The sequence below is a fragment of the Vanacampus margaritifer genome, chromosome 12 (assembly GCF_051991255.1).
Source record: "Vanacampus margaritifer isolate UIUO_Vmar chromosome 12, RoL_Vmar_1.0, whole genome shotgun sequence".
NCBI lineage: Eukaryota > Metazoa > Chordata > Actinopteri > Syngnathiformes > Syngnathidae > Vanacampus > Vanacampus margaritifer.
Genome location: NC_135443.1, coordinates 5,262,325 through 5,290,045, shown reverse-complemented (window position 1 = coordinate 5,290,045; position 27,721 = coordinate 5,262,325). Strand labels below are relative to the sequence as shown.

Here is a 27,721-nt window from a genome sequence, read left to right as displayed (position 1 = left end):
TCCTAGATTTTTTAAAACATATTTTAGTACATTCCGGTCCCGGGGTCGGTTTCTGATCGGGAAATCCTGTTTTACATAATCTGTCAGATTGGGGAAAGCCCACCTGGTAAAGGGGGTCGTGTCACTACGCCATGCTGGGCGAGGCCTCTTATTCGGGTCATGTTGAGGTGGGATTATTAAACGGGGGTCTCAAACTGCGATAAAATTATCAGACCATGGGTAGGGATAGGGTTAGCACAAAACAATCAGGCTTCTGCTAGAAAGCAGCAAAATGTCAATTTAACGTAATTCTGAACACAGCTCGAAACATCATTTCAAGACAGATTTTATGAGCATCGGAGGTGGCAAATCCAGGTCCAGAAAGTAAAAACCCTGCCTCCGTTTGACTTTAGCCCCTGGTGCTAGCTAGCTAGCTAGCTCCCTAGCAGGTAAACGAGCACCATGGGAGCTAGCTAGCTAGCACGATAACTGAAACAATTAGCGATAAGGGCTAAAGCCAAACTGACAGGGTTTTTACTTTCAGGACCTGGATTTGCCACCTCTACCGGTGCATGCTGTTATATTGTGTTCTTTGTACTTTGGTGGCAAATCCAGGTCCAGAAAGTAAAAACCCTGCCACAGTTTGGCTTTAGCCCCTGGTGCTAGCTAGCTAGCTCCCTAGCAGGTGAACGAGCACCATGGGAGCTAGCTAGCTAGCACGATAACTGAAACAATTAGCGATAAGGGCTAAAGCCAAACTGACAGGGTTTTTACTTTCAGGACCTGGATTTGCCACCTCTAACGGTGCATGCTGTTATATTGTGTTCTTTGTACTTTGGTGGCAAATCCAGGTCCAGAAAGTAAAAACCCTGCCACAGTTTGGCTTTAGCCCCTGGTGCTAGCTAGCTAGCTCCCTGGCGAGCTCCCATGGTGCTTGTTTACCTGCTGGGGAGCTAGCTAGCTAGCATCAATGGCTAAAGCCAAACTGTGGAATGTTTTTTTACTTTCTGGACCTGGATTTGCCACCTCTGATGAGCATTGGCACAGATGAAATGTGCTTAACGCAATAATGGACTGCACCCTATATGTCAAAATTGGAACTGAACATTTATTTCTACCAGTCTACATTCTGTCTTAATTTCTAACCCAACCTCAGAAATGTCGTTAGCCCACTCTAGTTCTCAGTGGCTCAATTGTCATAGACCCAAAAGTCTTGTGGGTCATGGAGGCAGGGTTGACTGGGTGCTGACATCCAAATATGCAGATTTGCACGTCGTATTATGACCCAAACGAGGGGGTGGGCGGTGTCTGTTGTAGTCTGGCCTACAAAGAAGATAAACCCAAGCTGGTAACCCCATTTCCCTTCCATCTGTTGGTAGCACGGCTGCACTCGCCAGGACCTGGCAACCCAACCCCTCACCCCCTTTCCCTCCGTCTCCATCTCCCCATCCCTCAGTTTCTCTCCACGCACAGCTGTGTTGCGTTTGGATTAGGCCGAGAATAAAACAGGAAGTAGAAATTAAACAAAAAAGCTTAAACACACATGGAGCGCCGCGCACACACTCACGCAGGCCCTCCGTGCAGCGAAGGGGGCCTGTGGAAAGTACACACACACACACACACACACACACACACACACGCGCACACACACATAATAAATATGCTGGAGAATGTACAAAGTCCTAGCCAGCCTCCCACTGTCTCCCCATAAAGCCAGCGAGGACCACAGGCGTAATATTGGATCAGTGCAGTGTGCCCACACTGGTGCTCACACATATGGTGTGTGTGTGGTGTGTGTGTGTGTACATGCATTCCTCCTCTTCTTCACGGTGGTCTGCGGAGGAGGAGAGAGGGGAGGAACCAATAAGCATGCAAAGCAAAAAGTCCTATTCATGCTCATTGTATTAATGCTAAACAAAAGGATGCTAATTTCCATTAGCACGACTATGGTGTTATAAGTTAGCATTAAGCTAGTATCATTTTTGTCGTAATTGTTGCTGCTCCATGTGTTGAAGTAGCAGTTGTTGGAAGGTTTAGAGTTACCGTAGCATCTTAAGATGGTTTTTCAAATATAGAAGTTAGCATTAGACTAGCAGGCTTCTGGTAAACTTTTCAACCAAACCATTTTTTTTTTAAGTCTCTTATGTTGTATGCTTTGCTTGTAGGCTATGTGTTGCTGCTCCATGTGTTAAAAGTAGCAGTTGTTTGAAAACTTTTGATTAGGATTACATCAATGCTAATTTCCATTAGTTAGACTATAGCGTTTGGCATTATGTTAGCTTAAACTAGCGGTTTTATGCTTTGTATGTGTTGCTGCTCAATGTATGTTAAAGTAGCCGTTATTTTTAATGTTTTTTTTTTACTGCAAGATCTTTGCTACTTTTGATTAGCTCGACTATATTGTTTTGCCGTATATGCTAGCATTAAGCTAGCAGAATTTTATGCTCTGTATGCGTCGCTGCTCCATGTGGGTTAAAGTCGCAGTTATTTTAAGGTTTATTTCCCTCAACATCTTTGCTAATTTTCATTAGCTCGACAATGGCGTTTCGCATTATGTTAGCATTAAGACAGTATTTTGTTAATATTCTGTTGTATTCTCTCATTTGTAGGCATCTCTGCTCCCTGTGGGTTAAAGAACCGTTATTTGAAGGTTGATAATTAGCTTAACATTCTTGCTAATATCTGTTACCTCAACTATGGTGTTTTAAGTTATGTTAGCATTAAGCTAGTGGATTTTTGTTACAAAATGACATGATTTGTTTGAACAATTTGTCGTGTAAATACATTTGATTCTCGTTTGCTATATACCTTGTTTGTGTGTGTCATAGTAGCCAGTAACAAGTCGCAATACACTTGACTGAATGTTAGAGGCCAATTAGTTCCTCTAAACGATAAAACGACGGCACACAGGAAATACGAAAGAGGAAGTAGAAGTGGGAAGCGTATATGTTCCAATACGTCTTCTTTTTAAATGCTAACATAATGTGAAACACCATAGACAGGCTCACAGAAATTAGCATAGAAGTCACAGTAATTATTTACCTTTAAACAAATGCTACTTTAACACACGCAGCGCAGCAAAACAGAAAATCTGCCTCTTCTTCTTTCTCTTAATTTATGCTGCATCACTTTCCGTAGAGCTCAGTGCTGCCTGGCATATTGTGGCACAACGTGGTACTACACTGAAGGTGCGCAATTCAAAATTTAAACTTGCCTGAAATAATAATAATAATAATAATAAAAATAAACTAATAATAAGAAATCATGTGAATTAAAGGACATTTGTGGTTTTCCAAGCTGGACTGCTTGTTGATGGATAAACTGTGAGTGCTTTCACTTGACTGTCAAATCCTCACTCACCTTATGACTCGCTCTGTTTGTGCGCACGCGTGTGTATATTCTCATCGATGTTTATGTGTGAGTGTCGGAAACACATGGAAGCACTTTTTGCTGTCAATGCCACTGACCCCTCCACTTTCTCGCCACACACACACACACATATATGTAACGCATGATCAATGTGGTGCATATATAGCATCCATTGTGCTGGATACTCGTCCCTATGCATAGCCGGAAGCAAAAGAACACAGCATTACCATACGATCCACACACACTTATATACACGCACACACACAGTCTCCGCAACAGGAACTTGGCATTATGTTCAGCTTGGCTTTCATTGGTTGGAACTCAAAGTAATGGCAAATCCTGCTGCTGCAGGGTGTGCACACTGTATGGTACGGTATACACTTGTACATATATGTAAGCGTACGTGCTCACTAGAGGACAGATGGACCACATGTAGCACACCGTGTACAATGCAGCGCAGCTTAGTTTCGTAACGCACTGCACTGATGTTGCACTAAGCGCCATTTTTGGTAACGCAACATTATATTGCTTATGAATACAGATTTTTTTTTTTTTTCAAATTTTATACATAATCCAAATCTGAGAGATGTTCTGTGAATTTGCTTGGTTAAATGTTACCATGTAGGAAATCTTTAATATTTTACTTACATTTGATGGAAAATGGGAATAATAATGCAACAATATGTAAATATTATATAATGATGTATAATTCTAAATAAGTCTACTTAACTTTGCCATTTTCATTGAAGCAACCCCCCTCGCTCCCGGCTGTTTTACTATTTTGACTGATTTTGCAAAGGCACGCAGAATATTGCGTTCTATTGCTATAAAAACATGGAACCTACCAAAAGAAAGATTAAAGTCTCTTCTTTCATCAGGAAAAAAAAGTATATTTATATCTGTTCTGTTTCCGTAACAGCAGTTAGCATTAGAGTATATCTAAGTTTCATCATTATTCACAAATCTGTTGAAAACAGTGAGGAGAAAAGAGCTTTTTTCCAACATGGCCCTGGTTGATCTCTTATACTCTACTGCCACCCGCTGGCCGTTTTTGTAATAACTACCATTGCTTCAAGCGTTCTCTTCAATTCAGAGGCTGCATCAAAGCCGTCTGTGCGCTCTAGCATTTAAAAAAAAAAAAAAAAAAAAACATAAAAACGTATAAATAATGTTTTTGGGACCATGGCAATATTTAAAATAGAATGTATTTATATGTTTATTGGCAGCAAATTAGTTAATATTTAATGCATTTTTCTGTCATTTGTGTATACACTTAATTTAGAATTTTGACATCTTTATTGTGCAGTTTGTACTTGTACTACGTTTAATATTCACCATTTGATATAAAGTATGTCATTTATATTTGCTAATTATGTAACATAAATTAGATATACATATATTATATCTAAATATATTTTTGTCTGAGTATATAATGATGTTTTTTTTTCACTAAGTATATTGTATAACACTGACATTGTTAAAAAAAAAAAAAAGTAATATAGTAAGCAGGTTTTAAAATAAATACAAAAATAGTGGTCTATAACCTTTTAGATTAAAAAATGTATGATTAAATTCAAAATGATAAAATGTACAGGTACATTGTCTTTAATACAACTTTTAAAAATACAAAACATGAAGTATTAATTTTAGTCAATGCTAGCAACACAATCCATTTTAATAAATGCATTTTATTTGTTAACTCCAAAAGATTAAACTTAAAACATATTTTTTGTGTGTGTTAAAAACAAAACAAAACTTTAATATGACGTCATTTTCAGTTAAACTTGAGTCATCTACAAATGTTCTTGGGGATTTTATTTTATTTTATTACTATTATTTGTTTCTTGGGCCAAATTTAAATGTTCTCACTCAAATGTATTTTTCTGTTTTTTTATTGAATATCAAGTACTGCAGCATTCAAATGAAATCCAACGAGATGTTTTAGAAATCGAAAGTTAGCTGTGAATGTGATGACGTGCGTCCACCTGTCCTTCCAAGTAATACAAGAAGTGCACACTTACTGTATTAACATGTAGCGTGGCATTTACTGTAAGTGTCCTTTAAGCATACATGAAGGTAAAGTTTAGCATCACGCTGAAGGTCATCCTGGTTGCCAAGGTAACCACCTGCCTTACGTTGCGGGTGGTCTCCATTGCACCGCAGACGTTTGTAGAAGGAAATGTAGCACGGTATTGTCAAATATATAAAAACAAAAGCTACTGTAAAGAAATAAACTATAATGTGTCATGAAGCTGATATACATGCATACATATATATTGTGAATGGGAGAAAAAAAAGATATTTATTTATTAACATGGCCATTTTAATGAAAGTCAATTCTTTAAGCTATTCGCGGTCCGTCTCTATTCCTTGTAAATCTGTACATTTTTTGTCAATTATAATCTAAATACACTAATGTTCATTTTGGTCATCTGAAATGCTTCATTTATCTCATTTGCAGGGTACTATTAATTTTAAATCAATCAATAGGCATAATTGGATAAATGATAACTACAACTGCAAATGATAGATTGAATAAACACTGCATATATAAAAAGTCTACACACCCCTGTTCAAATGCCAGATGGTGCTATGTATGGGGTGTGTAGACTTTTAATTTCCACTCCTATGCACCCTCTCCCTTCTATCCTGGGTAGTAAAGTGTTACTTTGGCAGGCTTTGTTGTCTACCTGATTCCCATCCAGAAGTGAGAGAGCGTGGGTAATCCCCCCCCCCTCCCCCCTCTCTCGTGTCATCGGGAGGCTAATGTGAATCAGTCGTATGATGACGATGGCACTCCCTAATCCCAACGCCGCTAACTGATACCCACGCCGTACACCCTCGTGCCCACCACAAACATGACCCCCGTGACCCCCCCCCCCCCCCCTTACCAGCTGACAGCCATTTATCACATGACAAGACGTGTTGACGTTCGGCCAGAGTGAAAGTTCAAGATGAACGAAAGTGGGCTAACTCCGTTTTTTGTCATTTTGCAGTTTTATTTATAGCTGCGATAAAATCAGGGGGTTGTACCTTTTGTGATTTATACAGGAAAAAAAATCATTTGAATAATTGTTTTTACAGGCAATTTGCAAATTTTGCCCCAAAATTTTGAGTTAAATAAAATGAGTTTGAAAGTAACAATTAATCAAATTTAATAATCTCTCTATTATATTATTCTAATATTTCTTTACAATATTGAACATCTTTTGAAACTATCGATCACCCCTCCATTCTGGGTTTGCAGGTTGTTTATTTTTCCTTGTGACAACCCGGTTTTGTTCTTCTTTGTCTTTATTTTGGTTGTAATTCCACTATCTACCACTAGATGGCAGCACACCATTTTCTTTAGCGCTACATTTGAAAGAAAAGTGAAAGCAGGAAGTAGGTTTATTTCAAGCTCAGCCAAGTTTTTGCTGTTAAGTTTGCTAGTTTGGGGGTGAGGAGGGGACAGAATTAGTTTATTTTAACTCATTCACTCTAAGCCATTTTCACTGAAGCAACCCCCTTCGCTCCCGGCTGTATTACTGGATTTTGACTGATTTTGCAAGGCCCAAAATATTGTGTACTCTTGCTATAAAAACATGGACTCTACCAAAAGAAAGACTAAAGTCTCTTCTTTCATCAGGAAAAAAAGTATATTTCTATCTGTTCTGTTTCCGTTTTGCAGCAATTAGCATTAGAAAATAGTTTCATCATTATTCACAAATCTGTTTAAAACAGTGGCGAAAGCATGATTTTGCTGGTTGATCTCTTATACTCTGCTGCCACCTGCTGACCGTTTTTTGTAATAACTACCTTTGCTTTAAGCATTCTCTTCAGTTCAGAGGCTGCATCAAAGTCTTATGCTAGCTCTAGCTAGCAAAAAAAAAAAAAAAATTAAAATGTATAAATACGTTTTTGGGACCATGGCAATATTTAAAATAGAACGGATTTATACGTTTTTGGGAGCAAATGAGTTAAATATGTATATATTTTTTGTCATCTATTGCTCTTGCTCTCTCAATTTCTTATGTGTTTTATTTTATTCTAAAAGTATGTAAATGCTATAAAAACATGCCTAAGGGATATTTCTGTATTACGGATTTCACTTTAAAAGGCGTTAGCCCAGTGTAGTTTTCAGTGGCTTCAATTGATTCCTTGGCGGAGGTCTGCCCTTTTTCATAGGTGGCTGTCGTGACTTCATCAGTGTTTAGCAAGAGGAAGCTTGTTTGCATTATTTCTTTTTTTTTTTTTTTCACCAGACAGTGATGTCAGTTGTTCGCCAGGTCCCCCCGCAGGCAAAATGAATAACTATACGCTGACCAAATGGAATCGTAGCGTACGAAAGAAGCTTTTGTTGTGGAGGGAAGCGCTTCCAGTGTCAAATTAATGAGCGTTTAGTGCGTTTCATTACAAACTTGGGCGGCGATAAATCACAAGTTTTGTTTGACCTTATTCGAAAGAAAATGCCTTTCATCTTGTAAAATGGGTCCTGAAAACAAACTGATTTATTCCTTATTGCACTTTTTTTTTTTAAACATTATTTTTGTAATGTCATTTTAAATCTAAAATACAAAAAAATACTTTTAAAAAAAAAATACAAAAGTATCACTTTCTTTTTGTAATATTTTGTGTTTTTATATAAAATAGAATTACAAATGTGCTTGTAATTTGACTATCTGGGAAAATGACAAATTCCGATTTTGAATGCGAGTGCATGTCACATATACAGTACAGTAAGCGAGTCCATCCTCATTTGGACGCCGCCACTCAAAGCAGCCCTCGTGGATCTTTTTTTGTGTGTGTGTCTGATTTGACATCATATAGCATGAGGATTGGGGTGGGGGGTGGGGAGGGGGCGTCGGGATTAGGATTAGCAGCTGTTTCCCCTCAAACGGCGGCGGCGACGATACATCAACTCTGATGGCAAATTAATAGATGAATAGAACATGCGCCAGTCGTCTCAGATAATGTGCTCAAGATCCCGCTTTCTGAAATAGCGAGGAAGGTGTCCTTTGCTTGAACCCGCCACGGTGTGTGTGTGTGTGACAGGAGATCCACACTCACACACACACACAGTGAAAAGTATCAGAGCTGCAATGGGAGGCATATTGTGGCCGTGAGAACGCTTTAAAACATGATGACTTTAATCTGGCCAGCACAAAGCCAGCTCCAGATTACGCCCGCTGCCTCTCAAGCGACTCTGCCGCAGATCCGGTTTAGATGACCCCCGCTCGCTAACACCCCGTGCGAGACGGGGGAGGGGGGGGGGGGGGCTTTACACCTCCAAACAAACATCCATGGCAGGTCACAGACACAACTAGTGGGACGTAGTTACAAGTATCAACTGTGGATATTGGTGTAATTGTTTTTTTTTTTGGGGGGGGGGGGGGGTTAATATTACAAAAATAGTCTTTAATAATTCTTCAAGTTGTTTTGTTTGCAATGTTTACTTGTATCTCATTTTGAAAAGTATGCTTTTAATTTGAAAGGCCGCGCCGTATTTCCGTTTTCAGTTCTCCGTTCGTCTTTCGGCTCGTGGCGTGCGGTAGTAAATGATTCTAATTCGTTCCGTTTCAAATTCCTGCTGATGCGTTCTAATCTGTCCTTAGTAAGAAACTATTAGTGTTAATGTCTCTTATATGTTCGATTTTGGCTGATGTTTGCAGTTGATAGCTAACTGCTAGCGTGGCTGTTAATAACTTGCTAATGGGGTGTATGCCACGAAGGAGGCGGGACTTCCGACTTCCAGTAAAACAGCCAGGAGCAAAGGGGGTTGCGTCAGTGAAAATGGCTGTGAGTGAATGAGTTAATTATGATTCAGTTATTGGTTTGGTCTATAACGTGAGGAAAATAGCAAAACATTTATCAGAAGTTGGAGAGTATTTACTGCTCTTGAGGAGCTGAAATTCTGAGCATTTGGACCATTTTATATTAAATCATTCACTACCATTGACGGCTATAAACGTAAAAAATATGTATTTTAACTATTTCTATTAGTTAAACGTTTTTTTTATGAAAACCTAGGGAAAAAAATGATTGTACATTTAGAACAGATAAAATTTGTGATTAATCGTGAGTTAACTAGTAAAGCCATGCGATTAATTACAATAAATAAATAAAATTATCGCCTGACGCCTCTAATTTTTAATAATCTTTTCTTTTTCTTTTTAATAAAAATGTAATTTTAATTATTTTTTAAAATGTCTTAATAATCTTTTCTTTTAAAAAAAAACTATATATTTTTTTAAGAATTTCTCCTTTTTATAATTTTAATTATGTTTTGTTATTTTTAATCTTTTCTTCTTTTTTTTTAAACCCCCAAAAGATTTTTAAAAATTAGGTGCGTCAGGTGATCAAAATTTTTTATCGTAATTAATCGCGTGACTTCTCAAGTTAACTCATGATTAATCACAATTTTTGCATCTGTTCTAAATGTACAATAAATATTTTTCTATGTTTTCATACTCTTGTTAACAAAAGTGGAAAAAAAATGTTAAACTAATAGAAATAGTTCAAATGAATTTTTGACGTCTATAGCCGTCAATGGCAGTGAATGAGTTAAGAAAAAATATCAAATTAATTATCAGAGATAATTATCAATGAATTTGATTATCAATCAGTCTACAAGTGTATACGCTGAACGCGCTTGCCACTGATACGAGCGCCTCCTTTCTGATGTCGCCGATTTGTGTACGTACGATTCGTGTGTGTGTGTGTGTGTGTGTGTGTATAGTGAGGCGCTTGAGTAGATTTATTGTGTTGCCGGCGTGTGCGCATGAGGGCCTCAGAGCAGCTCGACCTCTGGTGCCATCTGTCCGTGACGGGGCAGAAATGCAAATAGCGGCACAATAATACGCCGGGCTCTCCATTAAGAGCGGCCTACAGAAATAAACTAGGTCAGACGGACCAGCAGCCAGCTGTGTGCGTGTACGTGTGTGTAATAAGGCACACGCGCCTCTCTTTGTGTGGGGAAACGGCTATACATGTGTGCATAGAGAAAGGGGGGGGGGGGGGGATGGGCTTCCAGTCCGGGCTCATAACACTGAACATCCATTAGATGATCAGTCCCATCATTTCTTGGCCTCGATGTGTTCTTTATCGCTAGCTCGCGTACAGTCCATGTTTTGGCAAGCCTAGCTCAGGAAACGGCCCCAAAAAACGGAGGCGGCGTGACAAATAAAGGCTCTTATCCGAGGCCGAAATTAGACCGACGCAGATAGGCGGCGCATTAAAACTCTTTCGGGAAAAAAAAAAAAAAGCAAACGCGAGCCGGCTGGGTGATGCAACGGCGAGGCAACGCTGGCATAATGCAGACAGATGCGTCCTGCTCTCTCGTATCGCTGCGACGACGCCTCTGAATTATGAATGAGGCCTCCTGCGCCTCCCTCAATGTAAAAAAAAAAAAAGCCCTCGTCTTCTTCTTGTACTCGTAGGAAGGGCGATGGCGGCGGTGGTCTCGCGCCTCGCTCCCAAAACATCTTTGAGGCTTATTGGAGGGCCCTTCGTAAATCCCCTTTGTGTCTGCGGACATGCTCAAACAAAGCAGATGGCTCTTGAGTGTGCGTGGAAGACAATTACTGCGGCGTCTCCAGACCACCAAGGCAGCTTTAAAGTGCTTTGTGGTCAGTTAGTAGGCTACAGTGGAACCTCCAAGGTCGAACACAATATGTTCTATTTGATGAAACTGAACCTCAACTACATTGTTATAAAATTATAACTACTGTAACATTAATGCTAATTTACGGTATCTTAGCATTTCGCATTATGTTTGTGTTAAGCTAACTGTCTAACTTACTAGCTAAATTTATTAGCTAGTATTAGCTACTATTAGCTAACTTAAACTCGTGAGAAGGGTAAAACCACACACTCTTTCGTCCGTTAACATAATGGCAACTAGCCAGCTAGCGTGAGATGCTAACATCGGAGTGTACATCTTCACTTGGTGCTCCTCCTTGTCAAACGGCACTTAAACTTAAATAAGTAGAAATACACTAAAAATAAAAATACAAAACACTGTTGCCTAAGTGATAAATGCATGGCAGCTAGCATGAGATGCTAATGGCTGAGTTCTTCACTTAATGTTTCTTCTTCACAGGGAACGACAAGGAAGTAGAAAACTACTAAAAATAAAACCAGTAACATTACAAGTGGCACTCATGGCAGCTAGCTTGATAAGCTAATATCAAAGTGTTTATTTGTCACGCCCACTTGAACTTTACCATAAAACAAAGGACAAATAAAATTGTACATTAAAAATCAAAATGTTCAACCAAACAATGTAACGCCGTCTAACAGAGGCCACCTATAGCTAACATAACACTTAGCTAACAAACCGCATAATGTCAAAAACAACATAGTTAGCATAACCGACAAGCAACTGCTACTTTTAACACAGTATGGAGGACCAAAACTGCCAAAATTTAAAATAAAGAAATGACTAAATAAATAAATGAATAAATAAAAACGGATATAAAAAAAATACAATTCAAAATTAAATACAAAAAATAAATATAAATGGAAATAAAATATATTGTCTATTATTTATTATCTCTGTCAGGTCAAAATGTTATTCAAATGAGGCGGCGTTCCTAAGCATGTCTTGGGTTGGGCTTTGCCATGCAAACTGCAAACAGGACAAAGATAGTCTCTCTCTCTCTCTCTCTCTCTCTCTCCGGTGAAAGACAATTTGCAATGGCGGAGTCTAACCCCACACACGCTTAGGACCGTCCCCTCATTTGAAGAACATTTCGACCTGACAGAGCGTCTGCAGCATGAAATAAATAAATGTGAGCGTAGTGTTTTTATTTTTTTGATTGATAGTTATTTCTATTTGTATATTTATTTTTTGTATTTATTTATTTATATATTTTTAATTTTAACACTTTTTGTCCTCCATAACATAGCAACACATACAGAGAAATGACAACAATTCTCACGGGTATACTTTTTACAGCCTCTCTTTGGGTACAACGACTTTTACTTAAGCTAATAGTTGCTTCTTCTTGCTTTTTAATTTACTGCATTTTCCCCCCAGTAGACCTCAGTGCTGCCTGGCATGTTGTGGCCCAACGTGGTACTACACCAAAGGCAAGCAACTCTAAATGTTTATTTAGTCTGGAGTTTCTCTGTAGTTACGTTCTTTGATGTCAACAAAATGTTACACATTTAATATCGTGACTGCAAAGTTGGCATCGTAACAAACAAACAAAATGCCCCTTTTTTTTTTTAACGCAGTCGGCAAAAACGAGGCTGAATAATGAATGCTCGCTCGCATGCCTCTCGCAATCATCGCCGAATGAGTCGTCTATTTATAGGCCGCTCAAACATTTCCTCCTCCTCCTAACTGCTAACTTTCTCTGTTTTTTCCTTTTAATCCTCCGACTGATCTGGGCCTCCGATTGCACATGCAGCCCAGTCACGGGGGAGCGTTCTCATTTCCTGCCGTTTGGTCCTCTCCAACCAAACCTCCTCCACTCCCCGAATTCTCTGGCCTTCCTCTGGCCGAGCTGTCCCTTGTGACTCTCGTGTGTGTGTGTGTGTGTGTGTGTGTGTGTGTGTGTGTGTGAACCAGGAGGAGCAGTACCAAAAAAAAAAAAAGTGGTGGGGGGAGCACATGTGGCGTGCGTGCGGAGCCCTGCAAGCATGATGATGCATGAAGTTAGATGAAAAGGTGACATGAGGTTAATATTTTCCAGGCTGGTGGGTGGGAGGTGATAGCTCGGTGTGTGCGTGTTCATGCATGCGCGTGTGTGTGTGAGCGTGCATGTGTGTTTTAAGTGCAGGGGGGAAAAAAGAGGGGTGGGCGATAAACAGTATATGTGTGGGCAAATTGAGAGCATTTCACATAAACTGTGTTGTCATAATAAAAGACAAATTCATTGTTTTGTTCAGCTTATGTATTAAAGAATGTTTAGAAAGGAAGCCATAATATGTGAATATTTTATTTTTAGATGTATTTTTTTCATAATGAGGTCAATTTAAGTGGCAGCAAAGCTTCCATTCAGTCCAGTTAATTCATTTGTACATTACATTCCATCTAGTATTTATTTAGCTTTTTTTTTTTTTTTAACTCTTTAGGTAACTCACTTAAGTTAATTAATAGAATTGTTTTATTTATTTATTTTTTAAATGCATGAGTCATACTTGAGGTAACCATATTCCTCATATATTGCTTCTTAAATTAAACATTATACTGTAATTTAAAAAATTGCAACGCTCCCATTCGTAATTTTTTTAAATAATAATTATTTATTTATTTATTTTGAGAGAGGAAAAATCGCTCATATTTTGTAAATGCAGAATTTTATTTTTTTATTTGTTTTTTTGTGTTTTAAAAAGCAGCAAGGCTCCCATTCATTCCAACAGAGAATTTATTTAAAATATATTTTGACTTCAATGCAAGGTTCCGTAAACTCAATTTATTACTTTTGTTGTGAAATGCTGGAAATGCTCATTTTCATTATTCAATATGATAATATAAGATTATATTACTGTGATTGTAATTTTCCTCTCTTTAGACCAAACTATTCTAACCAGCCTCTCGGTATGATGCCGCCGTCCTACACAATGGGCATGTGTACCTAATAAAGTGAGCCACTCAGAGGAGAGGTAAAGGACGGGACAAGCGGGGTTTAAGCGAGCGTGGCCCAGCCTACAGGCTCGGCTTAGCCTCTTAAATCCCGCTCGGGATTTCCCAATATCAATAGTCTCGACAGATCCATCACGACGGGATATTCCGGCCGGCCTTATTCTTGCCTTTCCTGCAGCCAATAGGCGCTCCTCTCTATTGTCTTGCCAATGGATGCCCCCGCCGCCATCCTCAAATCCCATTTGCGTGTACAGGACGCAGATACACTAAGCTCTAATTAAGCAAACCGCTGGACGTGTTGCTGCAGGGGGGAATCGCTCCACGTAGACGCATGTATGGAAAGCGTTTATTCCGTAGCCTTGATTTACAGCTTATGCTTGAGCTATTTTTGTTTTCCAAGGTTCAACTTTTTTTTTATGGTTGCAAATAAGTTCTGTCTATTGCTAGAAAAGATTCATGAATGGTCTTAATCAATAGACTTTTTTGTTTTAAAAATCTACTAAAAAGTTCCAGGATCTCCCTGAGGCAGTAGCATGTTTTCAAAAGTTAAATAAAAACTTAAACATTTATTTTCTGCAGTAAATAAAATATTTCAAATTTTCAAAATATCTGAAGTATCACATTTTTACTTACCTTAGTTTAAATTTCAAACAAAAATAGAAGGTGCAGAGAATTCCCAGGGTCATCAGAATCTCTGAAAATTTAAATAATCAGTTCTCTGAAGTTAACACTTTTTTTTTTAAATGGATGTATTATCGGCCATATGATTCTTCAAAATGGCCGATCCCGATATTGGTCAAAATGCTGAATATCGGCGCAGATAATCTGCCCGGCCGATAATCGGTCTATCCCTAGTATATTCTTGTTTACGTGGAAGGGTCCAAACCATGCTAGGACTTTAGCAAGAGCCCTCAAAACTGTTCTATGAAATTCACTTGAAATAAATAAACACTAGTGGTAGACCGGGGCAATTTAATTCATTCATTTATTAAGAGCAATATATGTATTTATTTTATTTTTTTTTTTTACTTTTCAGCATGCTCTTCGGTTCCCAGGATGCATTGCAGCATGTAATACTAAACATTTTCCTGTCATAAGCAGAGGTGGCAAATCCAAGTCCAGAAAGTAAAAACACTGCCGCAGTTTGGCTTTAGCCTCAGGTGCTAGCTAGCTAGCTCCCGTGGCGCTCGTTTACCTGCTAGTAATGTTGAGTCATTGTCTGTGTCACACCTGGTTTCCAGCTCCTGTTAGTTTGATACTCGTAAGTTAATTCTCACTTTTGGTATGTACTTTGTATTATGTTTTTTTTACGTTGTTTGCGTTTTGTTTTTCCTTTAAATCAATTTACATTAAAGACTCACTGTGCCTTCCTGCCACTCGCACACCACAAGCTAACTAGCTAGCTAGCTAGCTAGCAAGCACCAGGGGCTAAGGCCAAACTATGACGGCGTATTAACTTTCTGGACCTGGATTTGCCACCTCTGGTCATAAGATTGTTAGTTATCCTGCTAGTATGACAAAATTGTGCTACTCGTGAGAAAAAAAGAGCGTACAAGTGCATCAAGTGTATTACACAAATGCTCAAAAACATTTATGGAAAGCTGTTTGGCTAACCATCTTAAGGTTCATAATACACTCTCACAAGTAAGACGTCAGCATACTAGTGACTAGTGAGGACTAAGGGCAAACTAGTACGTGGACCTTAAGCTGGATATCAAAAATAAATAAATAAATAAAAATGCTTACCATACACATGGCCTAGTGGCAGCTTTACAGATTTACTGCATGTGTACAAGCGAGGACTTAAGAGTGCCTTTGACCGCAGAAAACATAAAACCGCGTTGGATCAGTGGAAGTTGCTAAGCTTTCCCCCAGAGACCCGCGTCATGAGCGCTGAGGTTATTTCCTGTAGCGCAGGAGCGGCCCGAATCCTGACTTCCTGTTCTGTGTGCGCGCTCAAGCCTCGGCCACAGTTTTGCATTCGCAGGGTGAGCAGTGCTGAAAATTTTGAGAAACAGAAGAGCTGGAATGCTAAAAATTACTATTTTAAGAAATAGTCTTAACTGCAGAGCGGGTTTATAAAAAAATGTTTTTGCATTTGTTAGTTTTTTTCAATTTCCTTTTGATTTGTATGCCTTTTTTTTTTTATGTGTTGCAAGAAAGTCCGGAAAAGTCATGATGACTTCAAATGTTACAATAAGGACACTCAGGGTATTTTCTTGCATTTTTGAAAATGTGAGCAAACTTATAAATGAAAAAAAGATGAATAAAGGTTTTTCTGTTAGTTTTTGAAGAAGCGAGTGTGTTTATGTAAAAGAGTGACTTTTTCTAGGTGAAAGAACAATCAGTGTTTTTGCCTGAGTGTGGGTATGCATGAAGATTTTTTAACGTTTTGATTTGCTATTTTGAAAAGTGTGAATACTTTTTACCCCTCTCTCATCTTGAGGCAGGTCTAGTGACATTTAACTGATACATTGGTTTAGAAAAAGGAACTTTTTTTGTGACCTTGCTGCATATTCTTACGCTCCGTACAAAGTATAATTACGCCGTCTAGTGTATGAACGTGGAATAGCATGTATATCGACTTTTCAACGATTATTTGAATAATAAATAGACATTATAAAACTGTGAATGACATTGATGAATAAATAATACAGCCACATATCACTTAAGAAATATACTTATTTGTGTTATGTGTTTTTCTCATGAGTTTGTTTAATGTAGTTTAATTTACTTCACGTACCATTTAAATTGTGTTGGGTTCTTTGGAGGTTTTCCATGACATGATTTGGCACCCAAAACGGTTCCCCATACAATTTATTATAACTTTTTTGGTAATCTTTTTGTCTAGAAATTGTCCGAATGTGACGAGTCAGGCAACCAAGTCATCGGAGTTATGCGCATGCGCAGAAGCTGTCATACTAGTTTCACTTTTAATTACAAACATGGAGGTGACTTATTCTTTCACCTCGTTTTTTCTTACGTATTTTTTCATCTTCGTCTTGTTCGGTCCCTATTCGTCGCTGTAAGTAAAATATTTTAACAAGCTTGAAATGCACTAATTTAGTGGCTGTACGTGCCCAGGTACGTGATCACGGATTTGACCTGCGCTAATGCTAGTTATATTAACCCCTAGGCGGTATTGTGACCCGTTTTGGCTTTTTGTTGGTTCTGACCAAGTCATTTCAAAATAAAATACTGCCCACGGGTTAAAACCACATATGTATTAAAACTACGGTTTAACCGGGTGACATGAGTGGCTAAGGCACTGGAAAAAAACGTTTTTATGAAGCACGCCTTCGTGTGTTTTGTTGTATTTAACACAGGAAACGTCCATTGCTTACTTTCACTTAAGAATTTTCCCACAACAGGGGCGTCGACGAGTCATTGCAGCCGAAAAAGAAAAGAGAAGTCCAGTGTGCTGATGGAATGTACCAACATGGCACAATAAACTGTTGCCTCTGTGCTATAGGTCAGCAAATGTGTACCACACGATCTTTACAAGCTTCACAATTTTAAATTTGACTTTGCGAAGGGTTTGAAATCTTTGGACATATTCCAAATTTGACAACTTTGAGTGGAAGTTCTCAACCACAATCATAAGTAGATCGTGTGAGGGATTACTGGTTGGCCCTGACAACTTGAACTCCCTTTACGTGTTGTAAAATGTCAATTGATGGCCAACAAATGGTTTCTCCCCGTAGGTCAGCACCTGAAGGAGGACTGCACTGCTTCCAATCCACAAGATACGCAATGTGAGCTGTGTGAGCCCGGCACGTTCAACAACTACCCAAACCAGAACAGGAACTGCCAAGGTTGCACATCCTGCTCACATCACAATGGTATACTTAAAAATAATAATAAATATATATATATATATATATATATATATATATATATATATATATATATATATATAGTATTTATGATTCAGCAAAAAATATAACTTCAGTTCATGTGAAGTTTTTAACCTGCTTTCTTTGTAGCCAATCTGGAGGAGGAGACGGCGTGTACCCGAGCCCGCGACGCCACGTGTCGGTGCAAAGCGCGTCACTATTGCATTAGTGCCAAGGATCAAGACTGTAAACTGTGCAGTTCTTGTACAGAGTAAATTGATCATCACAAACAGTATATCAGATAACGTTTGTATCCCCTGTCTAAAATTAGTTTTTGTTTTTTGGCAACAGGTGCGGAATAGAAGGCGTCAAAGTAGCCTGCACATCCACCAATGACACTGTGTGCAATGCCAACTTAAAAGGTATGGTTTGAAACATTTTCATTGTCATGAATTTGTGTGTTGATATTGTCACATAAAATCTTTTAATGCATTCGCTTTAGAGAGAACTCACGTCTGGACAGTAGTCGTCGTAGTTTTTGTAGTTGCCGCAGCAATTGTAATTGGTTTATGCATCCGAAGGACCAGGAAACAGCGTGAGTATTCCTAGTAGTGTACAGCTAGCTTTGTGTTTGCTCGTCTTGATAATGGCGTCTTGTTTTTTTGAATGATTTGACTGATCAGGACGGAGCAACCAACCGAGCTTGAGCAAACCGGTGACATCTGATACAGTAAGTACTTCTGGAACTGTCAATTATGCTTTTGTATTTGTGTCAAGATAGTAGTAGTGGCGCTAAAACGGATCCCTGGGGAACTCCGGCATTTGAACAAAAATAAGGATCTCTGTGTCTTGTCAGGCTATTGCTTTGACCATTGTAGCAAGCTGCAACAAAGACTATTTCAATCAATGTGCAGCATTCACCCATTGTTCTGATTTGTCTTTTACTGCTGCTAGCACCCCTTTTGATAGGAGGCACAGGTTGGTTGGCTGTCTCAAACCGTCACTGTGCTCGTTTGCATGATTTGATTTTATTTTTGGACCATTTTGATGTGTAATTTCCACAATAACACATTCACTGCCATTGACGACTATTCACGTCAAAGATTCATTTTTACCGGGCTGGCAGTAAATGAGATAAGGAGCAACTTCATTGACTCTCTTTTGTCCTTTTCTGTCCCAGGAGATGGAGACAATGGGGAGTAAGTAACATTACATTTGCTCCAATCTACCAATCACGTACTTCAACCATTGTAATTTTCCTCATCTTTGACTTTAGTGCCATATACGGACCCTTCACGACACCTCCCCGCTATCGCAGAGCAGCTGGGGTGGACGACTATGTCCAACGTGGCATTGCGCAGCGGGATGAACCCTGTCGCCGTTGACAGTTGCAAACTAAACCACCCGCATGACAGCCAGGAGCAGACGCAGCATCTACTGAGGATGTTTGTGCAGGAGCAGGGCAAGAACGCGATGAACACTTTGATTCAAATCCTGCACAATATGAGACAGAATGACAACGCACAAAAGGTGAGGACTATTTTATCTCAAAATTGATTAAAAAAAATAATTGGTGTGTGCCCGAGCTAAAACTGTTGCCCATGAAGGAAGCCATGTGCATGCTACATGAATTAATTAGATGGTGGGATTGTTTACATGTCAGGATATTCTTTGTGTTTATACAAAAGTATTTATTTCCCTTTTAGCACTTCAAGTAGGAAAACAAGTAAATCACCCACAAAATGAGCCTAAGATAAATTTACATGTCTAATTTTACATCACGTTTTCTTTTTTTTAATATATATTGCTGGATTTTACAGCCTGCTAGTTAGTGCCTTACGTAACGATTTGCAAATCTATGCTGGAGTGTTTTTTGTTTTTTTCAGCCAAGGTCTGCTATTGTTCTTTCAAAAGCTGCAAATCTTGCTTCTGTGGTTGCTTTCAGCATTTCCGCTTTACCAAATTTCACGTGATAAGAACACTTTTTTTTTTAATCTCTGCTGATGCTGATCACAAACGCATCGCTATGTTAGCAGCTAGCGAGCTTAGGTAAGCTCACTTAAAAGGCTTCAAAGTGCACCGAATCGAGCCACGTGTATTAATACAATCGATTTATTACCCTTTAAAATGATTTCGGATCGATATATTTTGACCGGAAGGCTAACTTGCGCTGATTGATGTAGTTGGATCATAGAAATATAAATCGATACATCGTTGCAATGGATGAATCATTTCACCCTTACTGGAAATATAAATACATGCGCTTCTTTGCAAAGTTTTGTCTATGGATATAAACAAGGGACGAGTATATAACTTAAAAAGGTGAACTTAACTCTAAAACTTTTGGTGCGCAAAATTAAGAGCAGCAGTTTGCGCCATGAAAATGTTCATATTTGTTATGCCTTTTTGTGATTTCTGTTGCAACCTGCTGATGTTATGCCGTGACTTTCGGTGCATTTAAGTTTCATTCAGAAATGCCACTCCAAAGCCGGATATCCTTTATTGTGAGTAGGGCACACAGAAGGATGATGTAAACCTTGTGTTTTGGAAACCTGCGGCTAGTGTGTTTGTGTGGTGGAATAGACACACAAAATGTATTTTCCTCACCAAATTACATCTTTATGTATGTTATTTTTTTTTTAGAATTGTTTAGAATTGTTTTTGTATTAACCACAAGGACAAGAATGTATGCAGAAGGAATGGTTTTTTTTGTAAATGAAAAAAAAAAAAAAACTTGCTGTATTGTTGTAAACATGCTGTTTAAAATGTTCATTGAAAATTAAACATCAGATTTGACTTCATATTTTTCCTAATAATATATGAATGTATGAACAACTAGAAACCAATATGAAAAACAAAAATGAAAAAAAAATATTTATGTAATTTATTGCAGGAAAGAGGCAATAACAAAAACGGATTAGTAAACATTTCGTCATTATTTTTGCGTTAATAATCATAAGAACGTGAGCACAGAAGAAGAAACAAAAAAATGGATACTGTACTGTGCTTAGCTTATAAGAAATCAGTCGTTTATAGTGATTTTAAATTACCGGACAATTATGTCAGTTTTTGTTTTGCTGTTTTTTTAACGTTTGGAATTAAGAGTATCTTTTAAACCTTTTCATTTAACAAAATTAGTCCAAGTTTCACGCATGCGCAGTATGGCTTGTTGGCCAAATTTGGCGATTCCTCTTGGGCGTGACTTCCGGGTCTGGGTGGAGCGCTCGAACAGGAAATGTCAGCGAAACGCAGCAGCAGCAGCCTTGGAAATTCAAGTTACGTTAGTCCACAACATCCAGAGAGCCACGAGCGACGACCACGTAAGGAATCCCACCATGATACCAAGCAGATATAAAGGTAAGCCCTGTTTTGACCTATGTCGGTCACCGTAGTAATTACTTCAGATAAGAGTGTGTATCAAACTTCCGCTTAACTTCGATAGGCGCGAAGCTGAGAGTTGCAAAGATGCTCGAGGTGATACCATAACTGTTTTTTTTTAAACTCTTATCATTAAAATAATCTCACACATCAAGCATAGACCACACAGCCCGTTTTTTTATGTTGTTGTAGCAACACCAGACTGCAACGTGACTCATGTGTTGAATGGAATCACGTTTTGTAGTACTGTGCCCGCGTGTTCCTATTTTGTTGCCCGGACAACGGAAGAGGAGAGGAGTCGCCTTGGAACACACACACTTGAGGTTCGAGCAGTTGTAGTCGTTTTTTCCCCCCACCAGAAAACCTGAGCTCATGATTATACTTAAGACATTTAATAACAGAAAAAGGTTACATTCTCGAAAGTTTCCATTACGTAAGCCAGTGGTTGTCAAACATTTTTGCACCAAGCACCACCTCACTAAATTTATAGCTATATGGAAGATGTTTTAATCCCCCAAATTCTAATTATGATTGTAAACCGCTGTAGCATTATGCAGTTTGAACACTAACACTACTAATGATACTTTAAAAAAGGACTCAAAATGTTGGAAAACTTCAATAGAATTGTGCTAAAATATTTAACAACAAACAGCTCATAAATACCGAATGTATTATACTGTACTGCCAAGTTAAATACAACTGAATAAAAAAAAAAAAAGTCCTATTAGCACTGCAGCATGACAAGTTGTTTTTTTTACGACTTACAAAGTAAGTAGCTGGCCTACTCTGCTCCAATAATGTTCCATTTGCACTATTTAAGTTGAGTTTGTAGGACAAGTGACGCTGCAAAATAACCCCAAGCTCATTGGTAGATATTTTTGAACGAAAACTTGTCAGCCAATCGTCTTGTGTAGGTGACAGGTTAAGTTTGTCCACCATTACTGTTGTCATTTGAACACAGGAAGCACTTTGTCTCATTTATGCGCACTCCCAATGACCATATGACTATTTTAGGGAGTTTAGTTTAGCGAGTGGCCGTTTCTTTCATATGAATAATTCCGTTATCACAAGCCATCCTGTGGTGCCTCGCCAGAGTTGAGTAAAGTGCAGCAAAGCTATGCAAGGCCCTTATGTAACTTCCTCTTGCAATGTTAATCATATTCTTTCCTGAACGCCATCAGTTTCTCGCAATTTATGTATAATGTGAACATCGCCGAAGTTTTTTTTTTTTTTGTGCAAACTTGCTGTAAAGAAGAAAAGGTTATCAAAAAAAAAAAAGTGATGTTCAGGCTTCCTTCCTCTAATGTGTTAGTGCGTCACACGGCCCGCCACGGCTGTATTTAGTCTGCTTCCCTCTGATGGGTGGAGTGCGTTATGCAAACGGCTGGATTGTTTTCCTGTTACGACAACACTCACTGGCCACTTTCTTAAATACATATTTGACATTTACAAATATAATGCTCCATTTTGTATTGTTGTGGTTGGAGTAATTGGAGGCAAATGTAAAAATGCATTCCTCTTGTATTGCAATTACTTTCACTGAAAACTAGGGATAATCATTTTTATAATTTTTAAACAAATCTGTCAACTCTTTATATGTTTAAAATGAACTCATTCACTGCCATTGACGGCTATGGACGTCAAAAGTTAATTTGAACTATTTCTATTAGTTCAACATTTTTTTCCACTTTTGTTAAAAAGAATATGAAAACCTAGATATTTTTTTATTGTACATTTAGAACAGATATAAAATTTGTGATTAATTGTGAGTTAACTAGTGAAGTCATGCGATTCAATTACGATAAAAAAATTTAACCGCCTGACACCTCAAATTTTTAATAATCTTTTCTTTTTTCTTAAATCGCGTCAGGCGATAATTTTTTTAATTGTAATTAAATTGCATGACTTCACTAGTTAACTCAAAATGAATCACAAAATTTAAATCTGTTCTAAATGTACAAAAAAAAACCTAGGTTTTCATACTCTTGTTAAGAAAAGTGGGAAAAAAAATTGAAACTAATAGAAATAGCTCAAATGAATTTTTGACGTCTATAGCCGCAATGGCAGTGTTAAAAGAGTTTTTTTTTTTGTTGTTGTATTCGGTGGGGTTTCTATAAAAACGTCTCCACAAATATGTCTCGTCTGCTTTTAGTGAAGTCACTTTTTTTTTTGTCGCATATTCCAGGAAGTGATCTGCGGCTGTACGGTGGCATGCGAGACGCTTAGATGCGGTTACCAGAACCAAGCCGAAGATGCAGGGAGCCATCGCAAGGGTGTGTGTGGTCGTCGCCGCCGCCATTTTGAACCACCCCTCGCTTTTCCCGCAAGAGAACGCCACCATCGCGGAGCAGGATGAGGAGCTGATGGTGCGCATGCGCGAGCACGAGGAGAGGCTGGCAAGCGAACGGGCCAAGCTGGAGGTGGAGTTCTGGCAAGCGGAAGGGAAGGAGGACCAGGATGGCGGCTGGGAGGAAAGTTACAGCTGGTACTTTTGGGGCGCCGTCTCGTTTGTGGTGTTCTTGGCTATCGAGATGGGCAGGGGGGACATGGTGGAGTCGGACCCGAGGACGCTGGACGACGATGAAGCGCTTCCTACCAGCGTGATGCTACTCGACAAGGACATCCTGAACCGCTGGACTGACAACTCGTCCCAGGACATCGGCAGGGTGAGGGAGTTCGTGGAAGGTTTTGCCGACGACCTCCTTGAATCCCTCAGGAGCGTCTCGGACCGAGACGCCGACATGGAGGTCGGGGACCTTGTCGGAATCGGAAGCATGTTCGAGTCTTGGCAAGCGCGCAAGCCTCCGACGTGCGACTTCCTGGTGCCGTTCTCGCCTCTGGATCCGCTCAACTTCCGGGTCAACCTGTGGTGCGAACCGTCAAGCGACATGCCCCCGGACAGGCGAGGCTGTGGCACCGTCCAGGTGAGCGGGTCGGGGGACCACGAGGGCGAGTGCCTGTGCGGTTCTGCCAACCTGGGAGAGGACATGTTGTGCTTACTACACAATAAAAGCGAGGCGGCGCTCGTCGTTGACCGCAATCTCGACGAGCTGCTCTGCTCCAAGCGAACGCCGCTCTTGGCTAAGGATCGAGTCATGAAGTGGTTTCAGGTGTCCCTCACCCAAGCGTGGGGGCGAATCTCCCACAAGTATGACTTTGACGTCACGTTTCGCAGACTGGACGCGGCAGGCGCCCTGAAAGTCCGATTTCCGTCGGGGAAATCCATCGCGGTCAACATCATACCGGCCATCCAGCTGGCGGACACCGACGCTTATTTGGTCTCTCACTTCCCCGCCGACACCGGCGGACCCCCAGACCCGTTCTGGCCTCTCTCGCTGGCCGTCTACGAGAGGAATCTGCTGAAACATGTCGGCAAATTGCTACCTCGCCATTCCTGCCATCTGCACTGCCTTCAGGCGGTCGCCTTCCTGCACCGGAAGCAGACCACCCTGACGGGGGCCAACGCGCTCACCATCTACCACTGGAAGACGGCCCTGTTGCACCTGTTGCTGCTCAGCGAACCGTCCACGTGGACCGCCGACAAAACCGAGCGCAGACTGCGCGACGTGCTGGGCTTTATGCACGGGAGTCTCCGGGAGAAGAGACTGCATCACGTCCTGATCGGGAACGGCAGAGTGCCGCGGGAGATCCGGCTTCCGGAGATGTTCCGCAAAGCAGAACCGGTTAATCTGTTTCGGGGTTTGGTGTTGAAGAGGGACCTTTACGCCGCGGCGGTGCACCACCTCCAGGAGATGTTGAGGAACGCAGCCGTGCTTTTGCAAGAGTACACTCCAGTCCCATCGTCTGGGGGACGCTTGGATTAGTAGAAATACTTTTCACTTATTCACTGCCATTGACGGTTATAAACGTCAAAAATTTATTTGAACTATTTATAACCATTATTGCGAGTTAACTACTGAAGTCATGCGATTAATTACGATTAAAAACTTTAATTGCCCGACGTCCCGAATTTTTTACATTTTCTTCTTTTTTTATTAATTCATTGCCGTTGACGACTATAAACGTCAACAATTCATTTGAACTATTTATAACCATTATCGCGAGTTAACTACTGAAGTCATGCGATTAATTACGATTAAAAACTTTAATTGCCCAACGTCCTGAATTTTTAATATTTTCTTTCTTTTTTTAAATTCTTTCACTTCCATTGATAGCTATAAACGCCAAAATATAATTTTAACTATTTCTATTAGTTTAAAAAAAAATTCCACTTTTGTTTACAAGAGTATAAAAACCTATAATTTTTTTTACTGTACATTTAGAACAAATATAAAATTTGTGATTATTCGTGAGTTTAATTACAATTTAAAAAAAATGTAATCCCCTCTTGCCCCTAATTTTTATTTTTTTAATTAATGGCAGTGAATGAGTTAACAAGATGGCAGACTTAAAGCACTTATTTGTTTTATTTATGGTGTATATAATGACGTGTAGTGCTGTAGCTGCATCACATGGACAAAAGTTAAATAAAAAAATGCCCTAAAAAGCACAACACATTTCATCCATTCATGTGACTGCATACAAATAATTGGGAAAAATACTGCCTAACGACATACAGAGTAGAACAACAGGTTTTATTCAGCAATATGTGTGACTCAGCACTTTATGAAAAAAGGAAAACTGGGCGTGGCTCAGTGTCGTCTCCACATCCGCGTTACAGGCCGTAGTCAAAGTGGGGCTTGCCCTCCATGTACGTCTGGTAGTAGGCTTTGTAGATGTCCACGCTGTGCCCGCTGATTTTCACAGTGGGGTCCTTGGACATGAGCTCCATCCATGTCTTCAGCTCAGGCGCAGCGTCCAAGCAGCTGGGAGGTCAAAGGGGAATCATTGATTCCAACTCTGATATTTTGCCTGTCTTCACAACTGCATGTTGGTGGCGGCGGGTGCGATTACTCACTCATTCAACCCGAAAGCCTCCAGCCTCTCAAACCACGGCCATATCATGTAATCAGTCATGTTGACAGAATCGCCACCAAAGAATTTGGTCTCCTTCTTTGCCAGGTCCTGGAATATATACATAAATTATTGTCACGGTCCAAAAGACAACTCGCATTTTTGATTATCAGAGCGCAAACAGAAAAAGTCAACCTACCTCGTTTAATTTGCTTAACTTATGCTTCAGTTCAGTATGAAGCCCAGAGACATCCTCGCCTTTCAGTCTGCCCATCGGGATCTTGTAGGTTAATCCTGTTATCTGTTTAAAAAAAATAATAATTGTGATTGCATTCTTAATACAATGATAAATGACTTGAATTTGTTCTGTGACTCAGCTCGGTGACCTTGGAAAATTTCTCCAGCAACATCTTATGCTCAGCTTTTCCAAACGGCGTGTCGGGAAGCAGCTTCTTCTCAGGATACACCTCGTCCAGGTACTCGCAGGTGATAGGAGACTCGTAAATCACCTCCCCCGCCGGCGTCTCCAGGGTGGGCACTTGGCCGAGAGGGTTTTTCTCCAGAAACCAATCGGGTTTGTCTCTCAGGTTGATGTTGACGATGTCGTGCCTAACAAAACAGAAACAATGTTTGGGTTTGAAATCAAACCGAGGTGGGTGGGGTCAATCACTTACTTGATCTTTTTGGCATTCAGCACCAGTCGGGTCCTCTGAGCAAAAGGGCAGAACCTCATGCTGTATAGTCTGATGGATCCGGCTGGCACGGGTCCGGGCGCAGCACAACCTAAGAAAATATTTACGACATTGTTAAACACTGCGTGTTGACTTACGTTTGAAACTACAGACGCTTTTTGGCTCTTAAATGCTAGCCTCATGCTAAGTAAACACAATTTATAAATAAAAAATGAAAGAAAAAACATTTGTATAGGCAATTTTTAAATTACATATTAACGGAAATGCCATGAGCGATCCGGAATCCAATTTACACAGCCTGGAGCTTTTGAAATACTTTTGTCGTGGAGAAGTAATAAAATTGCTGCAATAGTTATGTTGTGCAATGCACCAACTTGAAAGAATGATTACTCACTCCACCATGATGTGGAACTTTTTAGCTGCTCTCTTTTAACATAATTGTGGCTCATTACGGGCATTTTTTTTTTTACACTGAATAAATCATAATGTTTGCTTATTTCAATGAGACTTTTACCAGTATAAAAACAAAGCGAACAGCTACTGTATCTGTCGGTGCGCTCCCTCTTCCTTTACATATTTTAAACGTGACACAAAGGCCATTGAATTGTGTAGTCACCTGCATTTGTCATTAAAAAAAAGGCAGATGTCACACAGAAAGATATTCAAAAGCATTTTGAAAGTCTTAAATTCCTTTAGTTGTGTATCTGAATCTCGGTTACATAAGAGACGTTTTGCTAAATATAAACCCATATTAAATGTCTTACCTTTGGAGACACACTTTCCACTTGTCATTTTTAGTTGAACAGCTCTGCGTACTGGAGGATTTGCTACTCAAACAAGTTGATTCTTGCGGTGATAAAAGCAAAAATACGATGAGGGGTGGACAGGAAAATGGGTTTATATTTTGCGCTCACTTCCGGGAAAAGGCATTAACCAATGAGAGTTGAAGTTGAAGGAAATGGGCGGGGCGGTGTCTCGTA

General features: G+C 39.6%; 3 protein-coding genes across 3 annotated transcripts; 2 read left to right on the top strand and 1 right to left on the bottom strand.

Annotated features, from left to right (window-relative positions):
* Positions 1-16,802: 16,802 nt before the first annotated feature.
* On the top strand, positions 16,803-20,558 carry fas (Fas cell surface death receptor). Its single transcript, XM_077582168.1, has 9 exons — positions 16,803-16,946; positions 17,293-17,393; positions 17,626-17,763; positions 17,908-18,028; positions 18,109-18,179; positions 18,260-18,352; positions 18,441-18,487; positions 18,938-18,956; positions 19,034-20,558. The coding sequence occupies exons 1-9, from the start codon at positions 16,867-16,869 to the stop codon at positions 19,312-19,314; spliced, it is 951 nt and encodes a 316-aa protein (XP_077438294.1). The 5' UTR covers positions 16,803-16,866; the 3' UTR covers positions 19,315-20,558.
* Positions 20,559-20,696: 138 nt separating this feature from the next.
* On the top strand, positions 20,697-25,648 carry itprip (inositol 1,4,5-trisphosphate receptor interacting protein). Its single transcript, XM_077582167.1, has 2 exons — positions 20,697-21,114; positions 23,321-25,648. Exon 2 carries the CDS (start codon positions 23,388-23,390, stop codon positions 24,957-24,959), a length of 1,572 nt encoding a protein of 523 aa, XP_077438293.1. The 5' UTR covers positions 20,697-21,114; positions 23,321-23,387; the 3' UTR covers positions 24,960-25,648.
* Positions 25,649-25,709: 61 nt separating this feature from the next.
* Positions 25,710-27,654, bottom strand: LOC144061594 (glutathione S-transferase omega-1-like). The gene is made up of 6 exons (XM_077582169.1): positions 27,506-27,654; positions 26,724-26,832; positions 26,436-26,658; positions 26,249-26,350; positions 26,054-26,160; positions 25,710-25,961 (listed from the first exon to the last, which is right to left on the bottom strand). Exons 1-6 carry the CDS (start codon positions 27,531-27,533, stop codon positions 25,811-25,813), a joined length of 720 nt encoding a protein of 239 aa, XP_077438295.1. The 5' UTR covers positions 27,534-27,654; the 3' UTR covers positions 25,710-25,810.
* Between the last annotated feature and the right edge of the window lie 67 nt (positions 27,655-27,721).

Excerpts from the sequence above, each read along its gene's own strand:
- fas (XM_077582168.1), top strand. The coding sequence starts at position 16,867 with ATGGAGGTGACTTATTCTTTCACCTCGTTTTTTCTTACGTATTTTTTC. Across the intron at positions 17,394-17,625 it reads CTGTTGCCTCTGTGCTATAG|GTCAGCACCTGAAGGAGGAC; the intron begins GTCAGCAAATGT and ends TTCTCCCCGTAG. Across the intron at positions 18,180-18,259 it reads GTGCAATGCCAACTTAAAAG|AGAGAACTCACGTCTGGACA; the intron begins GTATGGTTTGAA and ends CATTCGCTTTAG.
- itprip (XM_077582167.1), top strand. The coding sequence starts at position 23,388 with ATGCAGGGAGCCATCGCAAGGGTGTGTGTGGTCGTCGCCGCCGCCATT.
- LOC144061594 (XM_077582169.1), bottom strand. The coding sequence starts at position 27,533 with ATGACAAGTGGAAAGTGTGTCTCCAAAG. Across the intron at positions 26,833-27,505 it reads TGGAAAGTGTGTCTCCAAAG|GTTGTGCTGCGCCCGGACCC; the intron begins GTAAGACATTTA and ends ATATTTTCTTAG. Across the intron at positions 26,161-26,248 it reads AGTTAAGCAAATTAAACGAG|GACCTGGCAAAGAAGGAGAC; the intron begins GTAGGTTGACTT and ends TATATATTCCAG.